This window comes from Molossus molossus, unplaced genomic scaffold (assembly GCF_014108415.1).
Source record: "Molossus molossus isolate mMolMol1 unplaced genomic scaffold, mMolMol1.p scaffold_m16_p_6, whole genome shotgun sequence".
Lineage (NCBI taxonomy): Eukaryota > Metazoa > Chordata > Mammalia > Chiroptera > Molossidae > Molossus > Molossus molossus.
Window position 1 is genome coordinate 872,736 of NW_023425399.1, and position 20,738 is coordinate 893,473.

The 20,738-nt window shown below is 66.3% G+C and overlaps 1 protein-coding gene across 1 annotated transcript; it reads right to left on the minus strand.

The window, feature by feature from the left end:
* Nucleotides 1–40: 40 nt before the first annotated feature.
* COL9A3 (collagen type IX alpha 3 chain) lies at nucleotides 41–19,672 on the minus strand. The gene is made up of 32 exons (XM_036245561.1): nucleotides 19,565–19,672; nucleotides 18,957–19,025; nucleotides 17,854–17,889; nucleotides 17,237–17,308; nucleotides 16,298–16,351; nucleotides 15,401–15,436; nucleotides 15,150–15,173; nucleotides 14,869–14,922; nucleotides 14,525–14,578; nucleotides 14,148–14,189; nucleotides 13,158–13,214; nucleotides 12,791–12,844; nucleotides 12,207–12,260; nucleotides 11,884–11,937; nucleotides 11,473–11,526; nucleotides 10,685–10,738; nucleotides 10,006–10,059; nucleotides 8,821–8,874; nucleotides 8,673–8,726; nucleotides 8,483–8,527; nucleotides 8,345–8,398; nucleotides 8,220–8,273; nucleotides 7,769–7,822; nucleotides 7,584–7,655; nucleotides 6,710–6,745; nucleotides 5,979–6,023; nucleotides 4,982–5,014; nucleotides 4,705–4,851; nucleotides 4,554–4,608; nucleotides 4,007–4,189; nucleotides 1,499–1,576; nucleotides 41–629 (listed from the first exon to the last, which is right to left on the minus strand). Exons 1-32 carry the CDS (start codon nucleotides 19,634–19,636, stop codon nucleotides 439–441), a joined length of 2,049 nt encoding a protein of 682 aa, XP_036101454.1. The 5' UTR covers nucleotides 19,637–19,672; the 3' UTR covers nucleotides 41–438.
* Nucleotides 19,673–20,738: the final 1,066 nt, after the last annotated feature.

Below are 20,738 nucleotides of genomic sequence, written 5' to 3' on the forward strand. Positions count from 1 at the left end.
GAATCCTTTATTTTTGTTACATTGCAGCCAGTCACGAAGCTGAAGATTTAATTGATCATTTTATTGGGATTACACCTTAGTCTTTATACAAGTGCCATGTAAACAGCTTGTTGGATGTTCTCTCGTGGGCTTGTACAAACTTCCTGTGTGCACGCCATGTCCCTCCCAGCAGTGCCGCCAGGCCCGTGTCCGAGGGTCGGTGTCACAGCCGACAGGCCGCAGCAGACAGGAGACAGGACTTTCCCGCTGGCTGGCGGAGGGTGCTTTGGGGACCAGGTGTCCAGGCACCGCCACTGAGGATGCGGGGGGCAGGCCCGCAAGGCCTCGGCGGACCTCCAGCGGGGCGCGTCTTCCCCTCTGGTAATGGACGCTGCCGGCCCCTGGGGTCCCCCCAGAGCCCACGCCTCCGTCAGCACCACTCGCACTTCCTAGGCTGGTTTAGGAGCTCCGAGGACCCGACTTTTCCCCGCCCCCGCCCATCACAGCTCCTTGGCAGGCCGAGGTGTCACAGATGCCCGGGGTGCCCTGAGCGCCAACGGCACCAGGAAGGCCAGGGTCTCCAGGCAGCCCGGGCTCGCCGTGGGCCCCGTCTTGGCCGTCTTTGCCAACGCCAGGCACGCCTTGGGGTCCTCGAGACAGACAAGGAAGGTAAGTGTAGCTGCAGTGAGGCCCAGAGCAGGGGCTTCCCCTCCGTCCCGCAGGCCACCACCCTCTGTCTCACTGGCTGGTTTCCCAGCCCGGGGGGAGGCCAAGGGAGGAGAGCCCAGGCCCAGAGGCTGCAGGGCAGGGCCCCGGGGTGGGGGCCGGACAGGCGGCACAGGGTCTGGGTCTTGTCCCGAGTGTGGCGGCTGAGACTCGAGGAGTGAATCGGTCTCATGGGAGGGAGGGAGTGGTGGGGACGCCCTGGGGGGATGGGCAGGGGAGCCAACAAGGACTCCCCACGTGGGTGGGCGCCTGCTGGGGGGGGGCTGCAGGTGGAGGCGCATCAGCAGGGGAGGAGCCTGGAGCATGGCCTCAAGGGCCAGGAGAGGAGGCTGGGGGTGTTACGGGGGAGGCCCTGCCCCACATGGATTCCCAGGATGTAAGTGACCCCGAAGAGCCCCACAGAAGGCTGGGGTGGGGAGCTGTGGTTGGTTTTGCTGGGGACAGTTCTTACATTTGACGTTAAAATATGAACATTCAGGGGGAAAATGTTAAATATTCAGGATAATTGTGGGTCAATTAAGAGAAAGTTCTGTTAGGACTGGACTGAAATGGGTACGAGACGGTTGGTTAAAGGGGATTGAACGAGTCTACTTGGAGAACGGCGGCCTGTAGCTGGCTGACCACCCACACGTCCAGGGGCTGTCAGGCCGCCGCTGACCTGCCTCCACGCAGGCTTGGCCAGGAGGCTGGTGCCTTTGTCCGACGGAGACACACCACCCACCCAGCACTGCCTGCAGGTAAGGGTTTGGGAAAGGTGCTAGAAGCAAAAGTGGTTCATGACGACGGCTCCTACCTTGGAGGCCCTGGTCTCCGTCGGGCCCGTCCAGACCCACGCCAGCCGAGCCTTTGTCTCCTCTGTCCCCCTGGCTTCCTGTCAAAGGGGTTGGACAAGTGTGAAGACCATGGACGGCGAGCCACCCGGCGCCCACATGGACAGAACCGCACGGTGGGCTCTGACACGGGGTCCGCTGTGTGCCGCCTCGTCATGCTGCCACCTCTCGTGGGCTCTGTGTCATTCAGGAATACACCTGTCACTCAGCCGAGTGTTCCGCTTGAACACAGCTGCGCAGAGGTGGTGTTGCTAATCCTCGCCCGAGGATATTTTCCGTTGATTTTTAGATAGAGTGGAAGGGAGAGAGACACATCGATTGGACCAGGGCCGGGGATGGAACCTGCAACTCAGGGATGTGCCCTTGACCAGGAATCAAACCCACAGCCCTTCGGTCCCCAGGCTGATGCTCTCACCAGTGAGCCAAGGCAGCCAGGGCGCAAAGGCATCGCAGACGCCCCTCCAGCCGTGGGAGCCCAGCCTCCCGCCCCCTTGGCTCTGGCCATCGTGTCACGAGGCCCCCGACAAGAGGCCCTGCTCCTGGCCCGTGGGATCGGACGTGCGGCCCTGCTCCTGGCCCTTGGGGTCGGACGTGCGGCCCTGCTCCTGGCCCGTGGGCTCGGACGTGCGGCCCTGCTCCTGGCCCGTGGGCTCGGACGTGCGGCCCTGCTCCTGGCCTGTGGGGTCGAACGTGCTGATGGCCTGATGCCAGGAGACCAACTCCAGCTTCCTCAGGGGGTTATCTTCCATCCCGTTGCCTCTGCATTGGTGAGTGTCGTGGGCCAGGTGAGCGGCAGGGGCCAGGTAAGCATTGTGGGCCAGGTGAGCGGCAGGGGCCAGGTAAGCATTGTGGGCCAGGTGAGCGGCAGGGGCCAGGTGAGCGGCAGGGGCCAGGTGAGCATTGTGGGCCAGGTGAGCGGCAGGGGCCAGGTGAGCATCGTGGGCCAGGTGAGCATCGTGGGCCAGGTGAGCAGCAGGGGCCAGGTGAGCGGCAGGGGCCAGGTGAATGGCGGGGGCCATCATCACAGGCTGCCGGGACCACTGGTGGGAATGGCTTCCCTGCGGGGCGTGTGGGTCCTGCCGCATCCCTGACCTGTGTCCAGGGCAGGGGTCACTCAGCGCGGAGCGAACTTCCGCCTGAGGACCTGCACTGAACACCCCATCAATGTCACAGCCGCCCCGTCCCCGAGCCGTGCATGTCCCAAGGAGGCGGTCCGTCCGCCAGCCTCCGCAGGACAGAGGCCCATCCGTGGGCAGGGGTCGAGGAGACGCAGCCTGACCCACGCAGCTGGGGTGGCCTTCAGGTGAGAGTCGTCACGCTGCTTGTCTGAGAGAACCCATCAAAGTGATTAATCCTGCCTTTGAGTCTTATTTTCAACAGTCTTAGAGGCATTCAGACCCCTGTGTGAAGACGGCCCAGAACAGACACCCAGAGACACCAGAACTGTCTCCAGACACCACGGAGAGTTTGGGCCTTAATTCCAGTCCAGTTACCTCTGGGACCAGACGGGGAACATGACACGTTTGCCCCCTGGGGTGGAAATCATCCAATCTCTACGCTCGCTCTCAGAAACAAAATTATGTGATTAGTCAGTTGGAACAGATTGGAATCATGAGCTTTAAATTCTTAACTTGGTGCCCTGGCTGGTTCGACTCAACTGTTAGAGCGTCGGCTTGTGGACCAATGAGTCGCGGGTTCAATTCCGGTCAAGGGCACGGACCTCGGTTGCGATTCGCCCCCGGCCCTGGTTGGGGTCGTGCAGGAGGCAGCCCGTCCATGTGTCTCTTTCGTGTCACTGTCTTTCTCTTTCTCTCTCTTCCTCTCTCTCCCTCCCACTCTATCTGAACAAAAATGGAAAAATGTCCTCGGGTGAGGATAAAAATAAATTCTTAACTTGGGCCACGAGGGTCCCGCCAGGCTGCAGGCCGCCCGTGCTGGCAAACTCCGCATTTTCAGACCAGCTAAGGGCGAAAGGCCTTGGGGGGAAGGCGAGTGCCCAGCGGCTCCCACGGCTGGTGTCTGCACGTCCCGAGGCCCCGTTTCTGTCTGGGCACCGAGCGCCCCACCAAGTCCACGCGGGGTCCCAGCGGGCGGGTGCAGGACTGTGTCCCTTTCTAATGTTTCCTAGTGTTTCCTAGTCCTTAGGGTGGTCTCCAGCTGCGTGCTGGTAAGTGTGAAGGGGCCTGTGTATTCGTCCCCCACGTTTTATCCACCCCCGCTCCCCGAGATGTTCTGATGGTATTCGAGAAAAACATCGCGTTTTTAAAAATGTACCTGCAGGACGGAAAGGGGATTTGCTGTGCTGGGCCTGAGGCAGTTTCTGTCCAAAGCTCAGCCTTTAGGGGTCGTGCGCCGTGTGGACAGAGAAGGGAAGGAGTGGGGCCCCAACATTTCCCCGGTCCTTGTCTCCGTGTGGGGGGCGGGAGGTCTGGGCTCCACGTGTCGCCATGTGGGGCGCTGCCTGCACTCACCTCTGGGTCCGGGGTCTCCCAGCTCTCCGGTGGGGCCCCGATATCCTGGGGGTCCCCGAGCACCGGGGTGACCAATGGAGCCGGGGGGCCCCGGGGGACCAGGGGGCCCCGCGGGGCCGGGCCGACCAATGGATCCCGGCGCTAACGGCTTCCGCAGGTGAGCGGCCAGCTGCGCCATTTGCTCTGTGGGAACGAAGGTGGGCGGTTGGTCAGAGCCCGTCCTGCGTGTCCCGCTCAGTGGGGTTCTCTGCCGACTGCAGCCAAGCTGCGGCCGGGGGCTCCCGACAAACGCCCTCACACCTCCACCCCGTTCCATGAGAGGGAACCGCAGGCTGGAGGACATGCTGGTTCCCTTTGAGCTCCATACGGTCCCGTGAACCGCGTGGCCAGGTGTCCACTTGTCCATCAAAGCCGGAAGGGCACAGTTATGTGTCCCTTGTAGCTGTTTTGTTCATCAGACACTTAGGACAGGCCCCGGGCGCCAGGCATGATGTGAGCCTGCGGGGGGGCCACGGGGTCAGCTGGGGGCAGAGCGGGGGGCACTTACCGCTGATCATGCCCCCGCACAGCTCCCGGATGCGCTGCTCACTGGCCTCTTTCCCCTGAAATTCACCCCCGAGTTGGTCAGCAGGCGGGGAGTGTGCTGGCACCTCGAGGGGGCCCCCCAACTATCACACCCTGGAAGGAAGGCAGCCTACCGGGACTCCGGGTTTCCCAGTGATACCAGGCACGCCGGGGACGCCCTGGAAGCCCACAGGCCCAGGGGGGCCTGGGACGCCCTCGACGCCGCTGGTGCCGTTGGGACCCTGGATGCCTTTCGGGCCCAGCTCCCCTCGACTGCCAGACTGGGGAGAGAGCAGGAGGTGGGTCGGGCAGGCACCCCAGCTGCCTCCTCGCTCCTGAGGATCGAGCATTTACGACGCCGGGGGCCGGGGCTGCTTCGTGGCTTGTCCTCGACCGGCTGGCAGCACTCACCTCTCCTTTGGGCCCTACGGGGCCACTGGGTCCCTGCAAGAGAGAAGCCGAGCACTTTACTGACTCACGTGTCACCTGGTGGGAAGTAGCTGCTGGAATGTTGTTACTTGAGGGTGAAATAAAAAGTCAAATGTCCACAAAGCCACTGTGACTCCGTCCCTGTAGGTTGTTTGCCGTCAGTCCCACCCGAGGACTCGCTTTCCATCGACTTTAGAGAGAGGAAGGGAGGGGGAGGGAGACATCGACGTGAAAGGGACACATCGAGTGGCTGCCACCCACACGACCAACCAGGGCTGGGGACATGCCCTTAGCGGGAACCGAACCTGAGTCTCTCTGGACCGCAGGCCGACGCTCTAACCGCTGAGCCACACCAGCCAGGGCTGTTTTTGTTTTTAAATATGTCTTTATGATTCTTAGAGGGTCAGGGAGAGAGAAACATCGATCGGCTGCCTCCCACATGCGCTTCGAACCGAGGGTCGAACCCTGACCAGGCATCGAACGGCAGCCTTTTGGTGCACAGGACCACACCCAACTGCCGAGCCGCCGGCCAGGGCTCGGTTCAGACTAGATTGTATCTGCTGATGTTTGAGCTGAGCCCCCAGGGCGTTTCATCTGTGCTTAGAGCTTCCTCGCATACACGCTTACTTGTTCCCACCGTTTATATGGTCACACAGACGCCCAGGGCTCTGTGCCTCCACCCACCCCCCCGCTGCACCCCCAGAACCGTTCCAAGCAGACCTCCGAGCGGCTGTCCAGGTGGCAGCCCGGACGCCATGCTCTGCGCCCGTCGAGCCAGAGGGTGGCCAGGAGCGAGGCCTCGGCTCACGCCGCCCGAGCACGGCCGGAGGCTTCCCAGCTCGAGGCACTGCCCGCCTGGGACCACACTGTCTGGGCCGGAGACCAGAAGGTCCGCGCTGGGCGTGAGGCAGGGCAGGCCGGTGGCCGCCTCCCCCAGGACAGCTCGGTGGGCAGTGGCAGCCTCACCGGCCACACTCACCAGCTCGCCTTTGTCCCCGGGAAGACCGTCGGAACCGGCGATGCCCTGAAACGACACCCATGTTAGGGGCCTGGTCACCCCAAGGCAGTTCCCAGACTCTGGGCCTGGGGGCCAGAGCTGGGCCCACAGCAGGTGACACTTGTTCTTCCCAGGTGACACCAGTCCGGGTTAATTTCATTTTAATTTGTTTTTAGATTCTCACCCGATGATATTTTTCCATTTATCTTTAGATGGAGCGGGAGGGAAGAAGGGAGAGAGGAGAGACATCGATGTGAGACAGACACATCGATTAGTTGCCTCCCGCACAACCCCGACCAGGGCCGGGGATTGAACTGCAACCGAGGTACGTGCCCTTGACCGGGACTCAAACCTGCGACCCTTCAGTCTGCAGGCCGACGCTCTAACCACCGAGCCAGACCGGCCAGGGCGCTCATCTGGTTCAGATTGTTCTAGGTCCCCGGTCAATACGAGAAAGGGCCCGGGGCTGCCTGGGAAAGCAGGCGGAACCCAGGTCAGCAGGGGACACGCCCTCCCGGGGCCTCAGCTACTGCCCAGGAGCCGGCCGGTGGCATGGGGCCAGCTGCCCTGTCCCAGGTCTGGCTCTGGGGTGGGGGGCCCAGAACTGTCGTCACCATGCCCCCCAAGGACAACGATGGAACGGGGACATGAGAACGGCTGCTGCCCAGATAGCTCAGAGGGGCCACCCGCACCTGGCCCCACCCCCAGCTCACCTGGTCTCCCTTAGGGCCTGTGGCTCCTCCCGGGCCCTGTGCGGAGAAGGGGCTCAGCGTCAGAGGAACTGGGGGTGGAAGGTGTGTGTTCCCTCCCGGACGCTCAGTCCCCAGGCCAGGCTCAGGTTCGAGACCCTCCGTGCCTGTCCCTCCGCGTCTCGGGACCTTCCAGGGAACTGCCCCTCTCGGGCTGTCACACCAGGTGGGGACCTTCACACACGCAATGCAGGGCCCACTGCTGACTCGAAGGGGCCCCCACCCGACTGTGAGCTTAGGGCCCTGCCTGGGAGGCAGCCCCCAGAGCATTAACATACAAACGGTCCATTTGCTGAGATAGCAGCTGGGGAACAGGGGACCCAGGACACCCGGGAGGCCTCCAGGAGGAGCCTGCAGGCTGCGGCACAGCCTCACCCCACCCTCCTGGAGGCCCAGGTGTTGCTGGACTCCCTGAACTTCCCCGGGGGGCAATGAAGGGCCTGTGGGCCCCACCACAGGCCAGGGATTTCCATCTCTCCCCCACGTCCTGCGTGGTGGCTCCCGGGCCCCCGGCTGCAAGATGTCTGGAGGCAGGTGTGGCCTTCCTGGGGCCTCGAAGTCATGTCTGAGGAGCCCACTGGGCGCAGCGGGGCCGGCGCGGGAACCCAGGGCTCCCACAGACCTGCCGGGCCACAGCCCTCCTGGACTTCCCACCTGGTGACCAGCAGCCGGCCCGGGCCCTCTGTGCCCTGACCACCACCGGCCGTGGCCACAGACCCCGGGAAGCAGCAGAGCTCCCTGCAGTGTTGCCACCGTGGTGTCGAGGGTGGTTCCACGCACCTCAGAGCAGTGTGGCCCTGTGCCCGGTGGGCCCCAGGACAGCCTGCTGGCCACTCACCCGGTCGCCCACGTCACCTCGGAGGCCCTGGGGGCCTGGCAGGCCAGGGTCCCCCATGCTGCCCTTCCAGCCCTGCAGACGAAGAGCAGCTGGTCAGCACCCCCAGGGAGCCCAGCAGGGACCCCTCCCACCCGGCTGGCCCACCTGGGCTCACGGGCACACACCCTGCCCCAAACCTCACCCACCTGGAAGCCTCGGATGCCAGGGGCCCCGGGAGGGCCTTGCGGGCCCAGAGCCCCCTGAAAAGCAGAAGTAGGTGTGAGCCCTGCTCTGCCCCCCAGTAGCTGGGCGCACACAGGAGCTGGTCCCCGGCCATCTGGCCCAGGCATAGGGGCAGAGGGGGGTGTCCTACGGGGTAGTTGGGGTCCCAGAGGTCAGTCAGACCCACCCTGGGGCTGTGTGCATCAGCCAGATTGGCGCCAGGACTCTGGGCGCAGTGGCTGATGTCACCGTTTACGTCGAGGGCGGGACGAGCTGGGAGCTTCCACAGCGCCCTGCCGTGGTTTTGTCCCTCAGCACAGGTGTCTCAATCACCCCCCGCCCCGGGTGTGGTGCACTCGGCCCACTGGTGTGTTGCAGACACGATCCCAGCCCACAGAACCCGGGCGGGGTGGTGACAAGCTCGTCCTTACTCACCGCGGAGCCCCTGTGGCCAGCCTCCCCGCGCTCTCCGGGCATGCCGACGTCGCCCTACACAGGGAAGGGGGAGGGGTGTCAGGGGTCTGTGCACGCGGGGCGGGGGGAGGGCTGTGGGTACTCACCGGGATGCCCGGCTCTCCTAAGGGGCCAGCCTCGCCCAGCTCTCCGGCTCTGCCCTGCGTGGAAGAGGGGGCCCTGAGTGCCGCCCGGCCCAGGCCCAGGACCCTGGCTGCCTCCCCCCGGAGAAAGAAGCCACCTACCAGCTCTCCCTTCTCACCCTTGGACCCTGCTCTTCCGGGGAGACCCTGCAGGACAGAGGTCAGGAGTCGTAGCACACGGGCCAGAGGCAGCGCCCCCCGCACAAGCCCGGTCAGGGCCCCCCAGGAGAGACCCTGCCCTGGGAGCACCCGCGGCACAGCCCCAGGCCCTGCGGGGGCCCCACACACTCACCGGCAGCCCGTTGGGACCTTTCTCTCCTGGGGCACCAGTGCGGCCAGCCTCTCCCTATGGAGGTTCAGGGGAGATGGGGTGCTGAGGCCTGGGAGGCAGAACTCCCTGCAGAACCCCTCCTCCCCGCAGGCCCCAGCGCAGCACCCACCTTCTCGCCATCCAGCCCCGGCACGCCATCCCTGCCGTCCTTGCCCGGCATGCCCTGGGGACAGGCAAGGGCATGAACTCTGCCTGACAGGCAGCGTGTTCCCCCTGCTCCGACCTGCCGCCCTCCAGGCCACCTGCTCGGGCAGTTCCCGTGTCCCCGAACTACTCTGCCTCCTGAGCCGGCCGGCCAGCCCAGGCCACAGGCTAGGAACCGGTGCTGTCCCCAGACCAGCAGGTGTGGGGCGCGGGCAGGCGAGGGGCGGGAGGATGCGCCCTGGTGCCCCCTGAGTGCCTGTGGGACCCTCCACCTCTGCCCGGCTCCTCATGGCCCCAGGGGAGACCTGTCTCTCAGATGCGGAAACAGGCTTGAGCCCGGGTTCGGGCCCAGGCCTGTCTGACCCCACGCTCTCCACTGATTTGGAGCTGAGGACACAGCCACGTCCCGGAGGAGGACTGGACAGCGGTGCTTCTCCCGTGGGGCCACCCTGCGCCCTGCGCCCGGGGTCCTGCTCAGAGGGGACCCAGGGCCTGTCGTCCAGGACCGGGCAGGGCCAGAGGTCTGGGCTGAGCGTGGGCGGCAGCAAGGACAAAGGGGCGTGGTGCAGAGGGGTGTCCTGCACCTGGGTCTGCGGGTCTCATCGCCCCGCCCCTGGCGCCCTGAATGACAGAAGCTCCGCCTCTGCGTGGGGGAGGGGTTGGGGCTGGGGCTGCAGCCCCGTGTGAGTCGGGATGTGGGCTGTCCAACCCCGTCCAGGTTTCTGGAGGATGGGGCAGCGGCGGAGTATTAACTGGCCCCGTGAGGGCCACATGCCCCTGAAGCCCGGGGGGAGGGGGACACAGGCAGAGACCACAGGAAGTACCGAGTCAGCAGGGCAGGGGCAAGGTGGGGGGGGCAGCGCGGGGGCAGCATGGAGGGGAGGGGCATTGTGGGGGGGCAGGGCGGGGGCAGGCGCAGGGGGCAGCATGGGGGAGAGGGGGCATCGTGGAGGGGCATCGTGGGGGGCAGGGCGGGGACAGTGGGGGGTAGGGGCAGAGTGGGGGGGCAGGGCGGGGTAGGGTGGGAGGGTAGGGCAGGGGCAGGGCAGGGCAGGGGCAGCGTGGGGGCAGGACGCGGGCGGGGGCAGGGGCAGGGCCGCTCCGCGGAGGGACAGCTGTGTGGGCCGCGCTGCGGTGGCTGGGGACTCACCGGCTCTCCGGCTGGCCCGGCCACTCCGGGGACTCCTTTGGGACCAGGTCTGCCCTAAAAGACACACGAGCCACCGCATTGGGCCTGTGAGGAACCTCCCTTCCAGGTACCCCACTAGTTCCCGGGCCTCCGGTGGGCGGGGACCAGGCGCTGCGCTTGGCGGGGGACAGCAGCGCTGCCGGACCCCAGTGCAGGGACCTGTCTCCGGGCCGTGGGCGGCCAGCAGAGTCCAGGGAGAACTGGTGTGTCCGCAGCCACCGCCAGTTCGGGGATGGCCGTTCAGTCGCCCGGTCCCCTCTCGGCTTTGCTTATCTTTGCTTCTCACTCTGAGACTCCTGCCCTGAGCTGGTTCATGGAACCCAGCCCAGCAGCTGCCCGGGCCCTTCGGTGGAGGGGTCAGTGGCCAGAATTTGCACCCAGGAGTCGGGTCCTGTGGACCCAGCCTGGCCGATCTGGGGGCGGCAGGGGAGCTTGTCAGGTGCCGGTATCTTCGAGGTGCTGATGGGAAGGGGGGTGGAGGACTCCCAGGCAGGCCGGGGCCCCATGGGTCTCAGCCCCCTACCCCGGGAAAGGCAGCCACCCCATGTCTCCTGTGCGTGCTGTCCATACCCCCCCCCCCGACCCCGCAGATTGGGTTCTTTCAAGGAAGAACCCAGAGGAGCAGGCTGCTCTCACTTACAAGGTCACCCTTGGGGCCGCGGACCCCCTCTGGGCCCCTCTCGCCTCTGTCACCCTGAAATGACAAGGGGGACAGGGACAGAGGTCACAACTCAAGCAGGTGGGAGAGCTCAGGGGCTGGAGGGATGCTGGCCACACCTCCCTCCATGTCCAGGGAGAGACGCATCTTCCACACAGGACAGAGAAACCCCGTTGGTAAGCTCGCCCCCCAGGTGTGCCCACAGGCACCTGCTCCGGTGTGCCCCCTGGTTCTGCCCAGGTGTGCCCACAGGCACCTGCCCAGGTGTGCCCCCTGGTTCTGCTCAGGTGTGCCCACAGGCACCTGCTCAGGTGTGCCCCCTGGTTCTGCCCAGGTGTGCCCATAGACACCTGCTCAGGTGTGCCCCCCGGTTCTGCCCAGGTGTGCCCACAGGCACCTGCCCAGGTGTGCCCACAGGCACCTGCCCAGGTGTGCCCCTGGTTCTGCCCAGGTGTGCCCACAGGCACCTGCCCAGGTGTGCCCCCTGGTTCTGCTCAGGTGTGCCCACAGGCACCTGCTCAGGTGTGCCCCCTGGTTCTGCCCAGGTGTGCCCACAGGCACCTGCTCAGGTGTGCCCCCTGGTTCTGCCCAGGTGTGCCCACAGGCACCTGCCCAGGTGTGCCCATAGACACCTAGGTGTGCCCACAGAACAGAATGCTCAGCTCCGAGATGGCCAGTGCAGCCCAGTGGGGCTGGGGAGGCATCTGCGTGAGGAAGAGGGAAGGGAACAGAGAGCCTGGGGCCCCCTCAACCCCCACACTCACACATACCGCTTTTCCGGGAACTCCTGGGATCCCGGGGGGTCCTCGGAACCCGATGGGACCCTGTGGAGAAGAGAGGGCACCCGGGCCTCGCTTCTGAGCCTGGCCAGCACCCCACTGAGGCCCCTGCTTTATCTGGAGCAGCCCTGCCTCGAGCACCCCCAGCAGGTGCCCTATTTAGCCCCCAGCCCCTCCTGTGTTTACCAAGGCTCCCCCTCCTGCCCCCACCCCCGCCTGGCACGAAACCTTCACAGCCCCAGCTGGGGGAACAGCTGAGTAAAGGGAGGCCCAGGGGCAGCCTGGCCAAGTCACGTGGCCCATCTGTGGTCACTGGTGAGGTCTGGAGGTGCCCCCTCAACCTGGGCTGACGTTGGGCTGGCCCACAGTCCCCTTGGTGTGTGGGGGTGCTGGTGGACTTACCCGGTCCCCGGGGGGGCCGAGTGGCCCTGGCAGTCCTCGGAGCCCCCGAGGGCCCTGTGGGGAGAGAGCTGGAGATGCAGGGCCCGGGCCCCCAGGATTGACGGCCCTCCGGGAGCCACTGGGGGTCCGTGCTGGCCTCCCAAGAAGCCCTCGGCCTCAGCCTAGGCCTTGAGGGCAGGGCCTCGGACCCCTGGGGTCAGCAGTCGGGAGGCAGGCCCTGGCCATGTTCCAGTTGTGGGTGTGGATGGACTGTGCCCCGAACCCGGGTCTGTCCAAGGGGCTCCCATCCGCATCCTCAGCCTCGTCCAGCCCTCCCCACTCACCTGCAGCCCCACTGTGCCAGGGATGCCGGGGGGCCCAGGGGGGCCGGGGGCACCCTGCAGGGGAGGCGGGGAAAATAACAGTGGGGTCAGCCCAGCTCTTCCAGCCCCTTCCCCATGCCGCCGCCCCCCGCAGGCCCTGCTGCAGGGAGGTGGGACCCTCCCAAGGCCTTTGTTCCTCCAGGTTCCCGGCCATTCTGACACCACCTCCTGGCTGGGGCGGCCCTTCGGCTGCCCACACGGCAGTCTGGCCACACCTGCTATGCTGGAGGGCACCAGCCTGTGCTGAGGAAGGACAGACGGTCTCCGCGGGCAGTGGCCATAGGGGAGGGTGGCAGGACTTCTGGGGGACACTGAGCTGAAGCCAACCTTCTCTGGCCACCGGTGGGGCCCACCCAGGCTGGTTGGGTTGGGGGTCTGTCCAGAGTCCCTGTCCCATCACCTGGGCAGCCGAGCCCGCTGGGGAGGTGTGCATGGGAGCCACTCAGTCAGGGCACGTCCTCGATGACACTGACTCGCCCGCCACCCCCAAGTGCCCTCCCTTCCAGCTGCCACCCCGAGTGGGCAACCCGCCACCACCCGAGCACCTTCTCGCCGTCTTTGCCGACTTCTCCCTGCTCCCCTTTGTAGCCGGTGGGACCCTGAAAGCAGTGGTGGGTGACGAGTCATAGCCTGCCCCCCGCAGCCCTGAACCAAGGCCCCGCGGGGAGCCAGCACAGCCTGGGGCGGGCTGGGCCAGGGAGCCAGCTCTCTCTGTGCCCACCGTGCCCAGCGGATCTGCAGAGTTGCCGGGGGTGGGGGACACAGAGCCAGGCACCCAAGCAGAGTGGGCGGCCAACCCCTCTTTCTGGATCCCCATCTCCCCCCATCTCAGCCCACAGAGGGGCTGGGTGGCCTCCTACAAGACGTGGAGGGGGGCTCAGGTCTGAACCATCCAGTGGCCACACCACTCACCTTGAACCCTGGCATTCCTGGGGGACCGGGAGGCCCTGGTGGGCAGATGGCTGGGCACTGTGGGAAAACAGAGCGGTCAGGCCCCTCCCAGACAACAGGGGCCCGGCTCTGAGCTCAGGACGCACGTGAAGTGGCCTCGGCCACACAGGACCTCATTCAGGGCTGGGCGCCGCCGGCGGAGCCAGACCGCAGCCCCGGCCGGCCCGGCCTCCCTCACAGCCCGGCTCCGATTTCTCGGCCTCAGCGCCGGCTCGGGTTCAAGGCAGCTATTCAGCCGGTCTGCTGGCTGCACAAAGGCCTCGTCCAGAGCGGCTCCCCGCGGTGGACCCCAGGCGGGTTCTTGGCGCCCAGAGTGCTGTAGGAGGGGCCGTGTGGCCCTCGGCACAGACTAGATGCTCCAGTCGGGGCGTGAGGGGGCGTGAGGATTGCAGACCAGCCCACAGCTGCCTGCACAGCCTCAGGCCAGGGACCTCCGCCCCAGCCTCTGGGGGCCCCTGGGGCTCAGCCATTTCCTGCTCTGGAAGATGCCCCTCCCCCTGGGGCGCGGAGGGGGCGCAGAGAGTTGGCAGACAGCACGAAGGCCCAGAAGCAGGTCTGGCCGCCTGGCCGCCCTTTTCCCTTCTGCGTGAGTGACGGAGCTCTAAGGCCAAGATGGCAGCGAGTCCCCGACTCTAGTCCGGAGCCTCCTGTGATGGCACATGTGTCTGGGTGCCCAGGGCCGCCGGCATGGCCAGGTGCAGCCAGGAGCCCGGACGTGTGGCCAGCAGAGGAGCTGGCCCGTTGGGTTCTCAGGGCTGCATGCGGCCTGTGCAGGGCTGGCTGGTGGCCAGGGTGGGGTTGGAGGACGTGGGGAGGCTGTGCCTGGACCCCACCCCAGCCTCCGCAGGGAGGGAGCAGACTGATCCCCAGACGGGTCTCTGAGGCGGGGGGTCAGGCCAGAGCCCCCTCCCACCAAGACAGGCACCCCAGCCCCCTTCACACAGTGCCCACCTGGAGGTCAGCAGCGCCTTCGGGGAGGACCCCTGGGTGACCCTGGAACACAGATGGCTGACTGTGTGGCTGCCCCCCCACCCCCACCCCCACCCAGGGACCAGCAGGGGCCTCAAGCCCATGTTCCCCTGTGGCCAGCGCTGCCGCCCATCTGCAGGGCACGTGACCGGGACAGACCACCTGCCCTGGGGTGGAGTGGCCGCCGCTGGAGCTCTGACTATCCCCAAGTCTCCGCTTGGGCCCTAGACTCAGTGGGCTGTCTGGAGAGTGGGTACGGGTGCAGGTCCCGGGGCTGCTGCGGCCGAGGGCAGGGGAGGGGGATTGGGGACAGAGGAGTGACACCCACCGTGTCATGCGCAGCCCCGTCCAATACTTACTGGGGGTCCAGGAGGGCCTGGAGGGCCGGGCAGGCCTGGGAGTCCAGAGGGTCCCTGGGGGGATCATGACCGAGATGCAGCAGAACAAGCCCCACCGGAGGTGAGGTGACCAGCTACTTCCGGGAGAAACCTTTCCACACTGTCCTTGGGGGGCTGCTCCCAGCTCCCCGACCTCCCCCAGCCTGGCCTGGATGTCAGCCAGGGATTCCACGAAGACAGGGAAGGGGCGGGGGAGGGGGACGGGAGAGGAGAGACAGGTGGGAGGTTGGGGAAGTTCTTCGAGGTTGAATTCAGGGGTTCTGGCCTGTTCCCAGTAGGGGGGAAGGTCTGGGGCAGCCACTCACCGGGGGGCCCCGGAGGCCGAGTCCACCTGGGAGCCCGCTGACTCCTGCCTCTCCCTGGGGCGAAGAAGTGACAGGTGGGCGTCTGCACCCAAGGGGCCCACTCCCAGACCCCCACGTGGGGCCAGTCTGCCCTTTCTGAGGGGATGAGGCTCAGGGCGGGCAGTCAGAGTTCTGTCCCCCAGAAGTCCCCCCCCAGCCCTGGTGTGGGACCTGGCAGCCAGGCTGGCTCTGTGCATGGTGGGCATGCTTGGCTGGGGGCCAAGAGAGTTGTCGGTACTCACAGGGGGTCCGGGGAGGCCTTTGCCCTGCGGAGCCAAGCATGGGGTCAGAGCTTGGGGGACAGAGCAGGGTGCCCACCACCCCGCCTTACCCCTTAAGCCGACCTGGTAGGTGTGGAGAGGAACCTCCCCCCACCTCCTGTGGGAGAGAGGACCCAGCCCAGAGGGACAGCAGAAGAGAGGGCCTGGGGGACCCCACCCTGGTCAGACCCTCAGCTCCTCAAATTCTCACCAGGAGGAGAGATAGTACTCACCCCAAGCCCGGGCGGCCCTGGGGGTCCCAGACTTCCCTGCGGAAGGAAACTGGGTGTCAGGGGTGAGCTGGGCTCAGTCACCCCTCCGCTGTCTGCAGACCTGTTCCTCTCCCTCCCAAATCCATCCTGCAGCTCCTCTGAGGAGGAGGCCCCCTTTCACAGAAGACTGGGGCCCTGGACTCATCCCCCCGGTAAGCTCCTCGAAGGTCACTGAGGCCGCCACCTGCGCCCCGGGAGAGAGCGCAGAGCCTCGGTGCCAGGCCCTGTGTGCCCCCCGGCCCGCTGGCCCTCCTGCACCCTGGCATCCTGCAGACCCAGTCCCTGCACTCTCCTCCCATGTCCCTGCCCACCCGAGGTCCCTGCAGGGAGCCTGGTGCTGCTGCCCTCCGCCCGGGCACCCGAGGGCCCACTGGCACAGCTGCCGCTCTGCTTGTTCCTGACACGCCTGCAGCTGAGCCCCCCGCAGGGCTGTGTGCGGTCCGGCCCTCCGCACCCCTCCGCACCCGGGCTGGGTGGTCACTGCTCACGCAGCGGAAAGTGACACCGCGCTGGGCTTGGAGAGTCTTCCCGAAGAGGCTGGTCGGTCTCTCAGGTGGGCACAGAGACGGGGTGGGGGTTCCCCTGGGGAGGAGTCGCTACCCAACCATACCAGCTCCCCAACACGATGTGAATGCCAGCGCAACTCTGACCGGAGGTGGATGTGGAATGGGAAGGGCATCATGGGAACTGTCCACTTCCACCCTGTGTCTCTCTGCCCTCTTGCACCCCACAGGGTGGCTCCCCACCATCCCAGTCACGGCAGGGCCCTCAGAGCCAGAGCCACCGACACCAGGGCCCTGAGGACGCAGTGTGCCCAGCCTGGCCACCCCGCCCCGCCCTCGCCCCTGAACCACGTACCCGATCTCCAGGGGCGCCCTTGGATCCAGGCAGCCCTTCCCTGCCCGTCAGGCCCTAGGAGGGAGGCACGGGGCTGGAGTGGTCACGTGGAAAGGATGTGTCCCCTCCCGGTGCAGGAGCAAGAACAAGCCGTGGTCCCTTCCCCAACGAGAGCCGCGTGGCTGAGGCCCCCGGGCCCGGTGCCTTCCTCTCCTGGCTGTCCACTGCCCTCCTGGGGAGTCCAGAGCCTCGGGGGGCACGGGGCGGCCAGCGGGCAGGAGAGTCCACTTAGCCCCTCCGGTCCGCACACTCCCCGTGGCCTTGGGGCCAGGCCTTGAGGCCTGATGACAGAGGCCATGCTAGGGCTCAAGGAGGCCTGGATAATGGGCGTCTGTTCCCGGAGAAGCCCAAGCTGGTGGGACTTGTCCTCTCCTGTGGCGGGCTCTGTCCTCTGCCGGCCAGACCGGGCTCTGGGATAAGGGCCAAGGGGCTCCTGCTGGGCAGCAGGCCTGGGGCTCTCCTGCTTGAGTGGACCCAGCTGGAGAGCAGCTAGCTGGACTCGGGGCTGGGGAGGCACCCCTCAGGCAGGGGGGAGTGGGGGATCAGGGCTTGGGGGAGGGGAGGGACTCAGGAAGGGGGCGGGGCCACATGAGGTGGGCGGGGCCTCAGGGAGGGGGAACACTCACATCCACACCAGGCACCCCTCAGGCAGGGGGGAGGGGGGATCAGGGCTTGGGGGAGGGGAGGGACTCAGGAAGGGGCGGGGGCACAGGAGGTGGGCGGGGCCTCCGGGAGGGAGGGGCCAGGGAGGGGGAACACTCACATCCACACCAGGCACCCCTCAGGCAGGGGGGAGGGGGGATCAGGGCTTGGGGGAGGGGAGGGACTCAGGAAGGGGCGGGGGCACAGGAGGTGGGCGGGGCCTCCGGGAGGGAGGGGCCAGGGAGGGGGAACACTCACGTCCACACCCGGCAGCCCAGGCAGCCCGGCCTCTCCGGGTTTCCCTGGTCTCCCTGCAGCCCCTTTTGGCCCCTGTGGGGGAGGGGCAGAGGCGTGAGGAAGGGTCGGCGAGTCTCGACTTCACCGAGTGTTTTCCAGTCAGAGCACCACCCTCGATCCCAGAGGGGCCCCTCCCCCGGGGCCCAGCCCTGTCTGTCCTGCAGACCCCCCCAGACCGTTGCCTGCCCCTCGCCGGCCCAGAAGGGCTTCCCTCCTGGTCGCATCTGCAGGACATCCACCTGGGCACTTCAGCCTCCCCAGCTAGGGGCTGGCAGCCCTTCTGTGGGACCCCCAGGGAAGCAGGACCCTCAGTTCCTGGGCCTGGCAGCTCCCTGCAGGCTGTAGCCCCCCCCCACCCCCCAGCCCAGAGAGCTGGGCCTCCTGAGACCCAAATCCCACCCACACGCCCTCCCCCTCCCCCTCCTGGCTCAGCCCCTGCTCAGCCCTGAGGCCTCTCCTCCGTGACCCAGGGCCCAGTGTGGTGGCAAGGGGTGTCAATGACCCTTCTGTTCTAGGCCCACCCTCCCCTCCAGACGGGAAGGGGCCACCCCTCCCCCCTCCACAGCCAGGACACTCACCGGGGGCCCAGGCAGACCTGGGGGACCAGCTTCTCCCTGCAGAGGGGGAGACACCCTCATGTGACCAAGGGTCCCCTGAAGACCCCGCCCCAGGGAAGAGAGCTGGGCCCCAGAAGACAAGATGGGAGCTCCTCCCCCTTCACCTAGAGCACCTCCCCACTAGGGCCAGGCACCACGGCTGGAGCGGAAGAGGGGCAAGCCGGACAGGTGGGCTCAGCCCTGACGTGGCCCACACAACTTCTGGGGGTCACTCTGAGGGCTTGGAGACACTACCCCCAGGAACGAGGGGAAGGTGGCAGGCAGCCCTAGCCCCCCACTGGCTGGAAAAGCTTCAGAAAGTGGTCGGGCAGCTGGGAGGCCTCCTGCCCCCACCTGGTCAGAGGGGCAGCCCCAGGCAGGCAGCCCAGACCTCCACCCTATGACCACTGGGCCTGAAATCCTTGAACGGAGGCTCCCAGGCCAGGTTGGCATGGAACCGTGCTCAGAAGGAATGATGGGCTGACCTAGGAGCCCCAGAGTGCCAGGCGCCCGGCCAGCCGGAGGCTGAGGACCGGCTGAGGGAGCTCCACTCAGGGGTCCTATGGCTGAGGCGGTGCCTTGGAGGGGCCCCAGCCTTTCCTGGGGGTGGCTGGGGGGGCTTTCACCCTGGGGACAGGCTGCAGCGTTTCAGCTGCCTCCTCACACTGCTGGCCTGGGGCACCTGCCGGGGAGACAGCGCAGGCCAAGCCCCCAAGGCAGCTCCCACCCCAGCAGCCACACACAGGCACCTTCACACCCAGGCCCCAGAGTACAGGAGCACAGGCCCCAGGGGATCCAGAGACACACACCCCAGTGCCCACATTTCCAGTCCAAAGACCAGCATGCAGCCGCCCCGCCCCTAATCTGGGGGTGCAGTCCCCCTGGGGTGTGCCCCAAGCAGGAACAAGGATCACCTCTGTCCCATGTCACATCCCCCAAGGGTGCTGCTCATCACCCCAATGTCACCTAACCCTGGGAAGTGGGACTTTGTTTTCTCTCCGTCAGGATTGGGGGTTCGGGGAGGTTGGGGCCAGGGCTAGAACCCCACAGAACCCTCCCGGGCCCTTCCCATGCCATAAACTCACATCGATGCCATCCTTGCCTGGCTTCCCAGGTGGCCCTTGGGGACCAGGGGGGCCTCGAGGTCCCACTTTCTGAAATGGAGAAATGTCATTAGGCACCTGGGACTTCTCACCCTTCTCCCTCAACCAGGGTCCCCTGGTTGGCCCTCGGGTCAGCCCAACGGAGCTGCCCTCCTTCCTGGGCCCAGCAGCAGTGGGGCCTGTCACAGGGGCCTATGACCCCGGCTGGCCTCAGAGACCCGCAGGTCTGCAGCCTGTCGGGGCAGGGGGAGGGGCTGCGCCTGCCCCGCGGGGAGCCTCGGGGAACAAAGACCACATTGTGTGTCTCTAGTGGTTGCTACAGCCCTGGCGGTGCTGGACCCTGGCCTGGAGAGGACCAGGCAGCCTTCTGGGCTCATTCTGAGGGGTCCTGGTGTCCGGGGGCTCAGCCTGGGGGCTGCGACACCCCTACACTAGCCGTCGGTGTCCCAGGCTCGCTCGGTGGCTAGCCCAGGGTGGCTGGGTGCGGCGGCCGTGCCCAGGCTGCACTGCTGGAGGTCTGATATCGGAGCCCTGGACCCCCTCCCCAGTCCACGGGTGTGAGCCCAGCTCTCCTGTGGCCCTGTGCTCACCTGTGCCTCGGTCACGGTCGCGGCCAGGAGCTGCCCGAGCAGGAGCAGAGCCAGGGCAGGGGCTCTGGCCATGGCTGCAAGCGCTCGCTCGGAGTGGCGCTTGTGGCTGACGGCTGGGGCTCTGGGGCTCTGGGGCTCAGGGCTGGGAGGGCGGGGCGGGCGGTGGGCAGGTCGCCAGTTCCCACCTCCCGGCTGCATCACAAGACCCCCATTCACCTGGGTGGGCGGGGGCTTCCTTGCCTCCCTGTCCAGCCGGCGGCAGCGGCGGCGGCGGGAGGAAGGGGGAAGCAACCAGTGGCATTTTTTTGGCCAGCCTCTGAGTTAAAATTATCCCACACTGGTGAGTTGCACACATACACCTTTTAGCAAGAAAGAAAGGGGTTCTTTTCTCCCCTGCTCCTCACCCAGGGGTGGAGAGTCCCACACTGAACTCCTTTGGGGAAGGGGCCGCTTTAGTCTGAGAAACGGGGTCCGGGAGCCTCTGTCCTTCCCCACCCAGGCCCTCAGTGGGACCCAGGCTGCCCAAGACCCAGGAAGACCCTCAGAGAGGGTGGATGCCCTGTGCCAGGGCCCAGACCACCCCTCTACAGCCCTGGCTCCCGCTGTGGGCCTGCCATGGGCAAGTCTAGGGCCAGGCTGGGAACACCTCCGGCCCCAGGGCCCTTACCCCAAGCTTTATACTGAGCGGTCCATACAGGAGTCACAGTTAGCAAAGGCCAGACTGTCCCCTGGCACCCCTCACCCCAAGAGAGCAAAGTGTTGGCCTTGGCAGAGAGGAAGGAGGGATCCTGGGGCCTGATGGAAATTTTGATGGACAGGGACTGGTCCCCCTCCCAGGGCAGGAGGGGACCCTCAGTGCTTTTCTTCGGCTCCCTCTTCCTCCCCAGGAACATTGTGAGGTCACTTCCTTTGTACAAAGAAAGTGTGTGTTCCTCTGTGAAGTCCCCTCATGCTAGTATCAGGAAGGGAGGGCTCCTGGCCCAGGGGATGGAGCCAGGCTGAGAGCCAACCCTGTCTTGTGGGGAGGGGCAGATAGAGGAGGGGGTGCACTGTACCCATGCCAGGTTGCAGGGGCCAAGGGGGTCCTGGGAGGCTGTGCCCGTGTGGAGGGTCAAGAGGGGGCTCTGGCCCTGGCCGGTTTGGCTCAGCGGTTGGAACGTCGGCCATCGGTCCA

Coding starts and splice junctions, on each gene's coding strand:
- COL9A3 (XM_036245561.1), bottom strand. CDS start 19,636: ATGGCCAGAGCCCCTGCCCTGGCTCTGCTCCTGCTCGGGCAGCTCCTG. Junction 8,727..8,820: donor CGGGGCTGGATGGCGAGAAG/GTGGGTGCTGCG, acceptor GAACCTCCATAG/GGAGAGGCTGGCCGCACTGG. Junction 6,746..7,583: donor GAGGTGACGTGGGCGACCGG/GTGAGTGGCCAG, acceptor TTCTCCGCACAG/GGCCCGGGAGGAGCCACAGG.